Raw genomic sequence first — 5009 nt, forward strand, 5'->3', positions numbered from 1 at the left:
GATAAAAAGGTTTAATTAAGGATGTATTTGTTTTTTCAGGCATGGTGAGATGAGTTTAAGTTTTTTTAGATACTCTTTTTAAAACATAAATTACACCTAACTAAAAGTTTAAAATATATGTTTCTTGTTGTTTTTTTTACAAGTTTAATTAAAAAAACCTAAACACACCTCACTTCACTTCAAAAATAAATACACTCTAAATATAAAAACTCAAAGCAGAGGGGATCTAAATAAATAAAAAAGGTCTTAATAGTAAGGTCACATTTTAAGAAAAAATTTGTAAATATGGTGATGATATGCACGAGCTAATTAACCAACATTTAAATTGAAAGGGTGTTTGTTAGGGGGCCGGTTAATAATGGTTAAATTTTATCCTTAGAAAATTGAAATACGTTTGATGTAATTTTATTTTAGCATTTATTGTTATTATTGGTCTCTCTCCTCTTTTTTTTCTCAAAACACATCAAATTATTTAATATCTCTCTCAATAACTATTATTAATAATTTTTCTTCACTGAGATTTAACCCTTTAATCTTAAGAACTAATATTTACACCCTTAATAACTGCTCTCGAGATAATTTACTCTTAATTTTTGACCATGTACAAAACGCTACCTAAACATTATTTTATCATGAGTTATGTTCAGCATTGTTATTATTATTATTATTATTATTATTATCGTCCTCGTCCTCGTCCTCGTCGTCTTGCATGCACAGCATAGGAAATTAAGTCATTTCTGGTCGTCCATCTCTCCAATCTGGATATTGCAAAGTTAATGCTCAATCTCTCCAACATTATTTGAATACTGTAGAACAAATAATGTCTCTGCACAAGAGCTGCCTACAATATGGCAGTTCCTCTCACAAACAAACAGTCCCTTATATTAATTTTTGGCCGCTCATGATGGAAAGGGAGATTTTGACGGGACTTGTAATTTTTGGCCGCTCATGATGGAAAGGGATATTTAGACGGGACTTGTACACACACACACACATATATATATATGTTATACTTTTTACGGCCATGTTTATATATAATTATTTGATGCATATCTTAGATAATAAATATATTGAGATTTAATCTCTAGAAATAATAAGATTTTAAAGAAGCATTTTCAAGAAAAAGGAAACACACGTAGGAAGCAATTCAGTTGACAACACAGGTTTGGTGCTTTAGGGCTACCTATCATGAGTACATTATTCGTTTCAGTGAAAACGTAGAACTTGTTAGATTAACAGTTAGCAGTTCCAGAAGCAATAGCAAGCATATCGAGTCATCTCAGCATTGGAAATGCATTTCCCATTTCCCCCCTTGTTCATGTACTTCTCGTAGCACTTCTTGCCGCATTCAAGGAGTGTGCAACCTTTTCTATACAGAATCTCTTCACATCTTCTCTGTTCTGTCTCCTTTCCAGTCACCACTGTTGCACTCACAGGAGGCGCCATTGTTGTAACTGCAAGAAATACATCAGCCCCACGAATGATTACATTAATTCTCTATTGGCAGGAATACTACTCTGAAGTTATTTGGAAAAGTAAATCCTAGGGTTATGAAATATGAGCCGATTTGCGTTTATCAAAAGAGATCTGCAAACAAACCCCTCACCCAATCTTTTTTGTTCCTTTCTCTTTCTGGACAGTTTGTCCTGTTTGAGCTGGTTTGATTCGTAAAAGTTCTTTCATTTATAAGCAAAAAAAAAACACTATTTTTAATTTCAATTAGTTCTCTATATGTCCCGGAAAGAAAGAAAAACTTTATAAGGGCAATAAGATATAACTGTGGAATCTTAAATTATATTGGTAGTATTGACAAATCCATAAGAGAAAAAATATGGTTTACCCTAGAATTTCCTAGAAAATATATACAATTATAAAGGATGACTGAACACACCTGAGAAAATAAGGGCAAGGATGAAGAAAAGGGTGAAAGAAATCTTAGCCATCATAAGCAAGGTTCTAGACACTAGAAGTCCTTATGTTCTTGATCAAGAAAGTGTGAACACACCGCGTTGGAAAGGGATTTATATAGGGTTAGAATGAGGATTCATAACGTGCATTCAATAATAAAAAATGCAAGGCAAAAGAAAGGTGGCATAGGTGTTGCTGATTTTTTATTTTTTTTCTGTAATTAAAACCCATATTTTTCTATATCTATCATAATATCCATATATTTACCAGATTTTGGGTGAACTTCCGCAGTATCTAAATTTGGGGTGAACTTCCGGAAATGAAAAAATTTAAAATACTTTTATATGACTAAGAAGAATCACATGACCAATGTAACAAGAGAAACTATTAAGTAGATTTGATTAACTAATTAACTCGAAAACGAAACTTAACCAGTCTTGGGAAAACATTATACACACACACTCATCTGCATTGTTCATTGTTCACTGGAATAATATGATGACATCATTTCCCTTCACTCCTAAAAATATTAAACTAGTTATTGGAGGTAATGATGTCAATTAACGAGGTGTATTAATCATTACTAAATTGATTGATGACAAATATTTTTTTTTTCATTTCAAATACTATCATAATCTTTATATTTATTGATGGAATTTTCTGTTGATATTTACACTATCATTCAATTGATAATTAATTTATCAATGAAATCAATTATAAAAATCCTCTATTGATAAATCTTTTGTTTGTAATTTTATGTTTATCGATAAATCTGTTGATAAAAAAAATATTATTACTAATGGATTTATTGACAGAAAAGGCACTCAAAAAAAATTATCCGCTTCATTGTATTGATATTTTCATTGGAAAAATATCGAATGTAATTTTATATATCGATAATTATTTAAACATATTAATATATATATATATATATATTACAAAACTATAAAATAATTAAATTAATATAAAATCAACACTCTGTAATATTCAAAACGCTTCGAAAAAAGAACAAAATCAACTTAAATAAATTTACAAAAAATAAATAACATGAAAAAATAAATTCAACTAAAAACATTTATATGAAAAAAAATGAAGTTGCGAATGCTAAAAATTTAAAAACCCTATAAATAAAGCAACTAAAAATTGATCTCATATAAAAAACATATTCTACAACAATATTCATACAATTATTAAGCACAAAAACAATTAAAAATAAATATATATATATATATATATATATATAGTGAAAAACAATATTACCTTAATGTGGTTGTAAGTGAAGCTAAGAAGAGAAGAAGAAAAAAACAAATTTGTAAAGTATATTAATTAAAAAAAATGAGAAGAAAAAAGAAGAACAGAGAAGAATTCTTACTTGAACATGAAGGAGAACAGAAAAAGTTCAGGAGAAGACTTACTTGAACATGAAGGAGAACAGAAAAGGTTCAGGAGAAGAGAGAAGAGAAAGAAATAGATATTGATGTTTTTTACACTTGAGAAAGATTGAAGAAGAAAACGAAGAAGAACAAAGGAGCCCTATCTCTTATTAAATTAGGGATTCTAAACTTTTTATTGAGCGTTTTATTAACGGTTTTACCAATGAATAATTAAATATTAATATCTTTAATTATAATGTTGGTGATTCTGTCTGTAATATTTAATTTAAATTTTCAATTCAATAAAAATTTTCAGAAACTATCAAATATCACTAATAACTTTTCAATCCGCTTGTGATTCCATCTGTAATATTTAATTTAAATTTTTAATTTAATCAAAAATTTAAAAAAAAACCATCAAATAACACCAACGACTTTTCAATCCGTCGGTGATTTTATCTGTGAAGAACATGAATTAATAGTGCAGTTGGAATACCAATAAAATTTTTCGCTAGTAATTTTCTTTGTAATTCACATGATAAGCAATATTCACAATTTACCAATGATTTTACTGATGGAATAAATTTTATCGGTAATTCTGTTGGTATAAATGACACATCATCTTTTTTTGCTTTGTTTTAATTATTTTTTTCACTGTAATTTCCTCTGTATTTTTTTTTGTATTTATCAATTTTCTGATAGTGAAAAGCATAGTGAAACATCCAAAATGCCTTTAAAAGGAAATATTTTAAGATTAGTTTCCAAGGTTTTTTTATATTTTCACAATATTTTTTATTATTATCAGATTAGCTTAAATGTAATTTAGTATTTTTTACAAATATAAAAAAATTAAATAAAAAAAAAGCACAATAAAATGATCAAAATACCATTAGAAGTTAAAAAATTAAAATTGGCCTTAAAGGAATATATCATATTTTGACCATGTTTTTTTTTTTTTCATTATTTTCAGGTCAACAATGGCACACTTTGATAATTTTATAAATATTTAAAAAAAAGAAAAAAAAAAACAAAACATGGTTGGCCCGTGTTATCTAGTGAGAGGTGTTCGCGCCTTTCAAGCAATGCTTATGCTGCCTTCCAATAGCCAAATACCCCTACTACATGTTATTGGAAATGTCTTTGTTTCCTCCTTTTTTAGCAGTGCATGTAGTCGATGGTGACATGGTTTTTCGTCGTCAACATTTTTTTTTCCCCTCTTTTCTCTCTCATTTCTTTAAAATTCATGTTGGCCATTGTCCTCTGATTTAAAAGGATTTTCATTTTGGTCCTTCTTCACTTGATTTATAATTTTTATTTTTGGCACTATTGTAAAAATTTGATTTTTTTTTTAACTTCATCTTTCAATCCCAATTTGTGATATGTTTTTTTTTCAATATGGTCCTTATTCTTTTGATTTTTTTTCTTTTTGAGCCTTTAGTTAAATTTATTTTCTTTTCAATCTCTACATTCAGTCAAAAAATTATTTGTATTTCATATTTCAATTATAATCCTATTCTTTCGATTGTTATGCTTTGTTTGTAATCCTTTTGTATAATTGAAATTCTTTTTTTTTTTTCAATTTCATTCTTTAAAATTTAATTTATTATGAATTAAGTTTCATAACTTTCCAAGCAGGGCACTTTCAATCCAATGATCTAGGTCATGCGTTTCAAAAGTTAACACGAGTTGACATTAATTTTATTTTAAGATAAAAAATACTTTTTAATT

At 27.8% G+C, this 5009-nt stretch overlaps 1 protein-coding gene across 1 annotated transcript; it reads right to left on the minus strand.

The window, feature by feature from the left end:
* Positions 1-1144: 1144 nt before the first annotated feature.
* Positions 1145-1974, minus strand: LOC105141541 (putative defensin-like protein 165). Its single transcript, XM_011048783.1, has 2 exons — positions 1892-1974; positions 1145-1454 (listed from the first exon to the last, which is right to left on the minus strand). Exons 1-2 carry the CDS (start codon positions 1944-1946, stop codon positions 1240-1242), a joined length of 270 nt encoding a protein of 89 aa, XP_011047085.1. The 5' UTR covers positions 1947-1974; the 3' UTR covers positions 1145-1239.
* Positions 1975-5009: the final 3035 nt, after the last annotated feature.

This window comes from Populus euphratica, unplaced genomic scaffold (assembly GCF_000495115.2).
Source record: "Populus euphratica unplaced genomic scaffold, PopEup_1.0 scaffold124.1, whole genome shotgun sequence".
NCBI lineage: Eukaryota > Viridiplantae > Streptophyta > Magnoliopsida > Malpighiales > Salicaceae > Populus > Populus euphratica.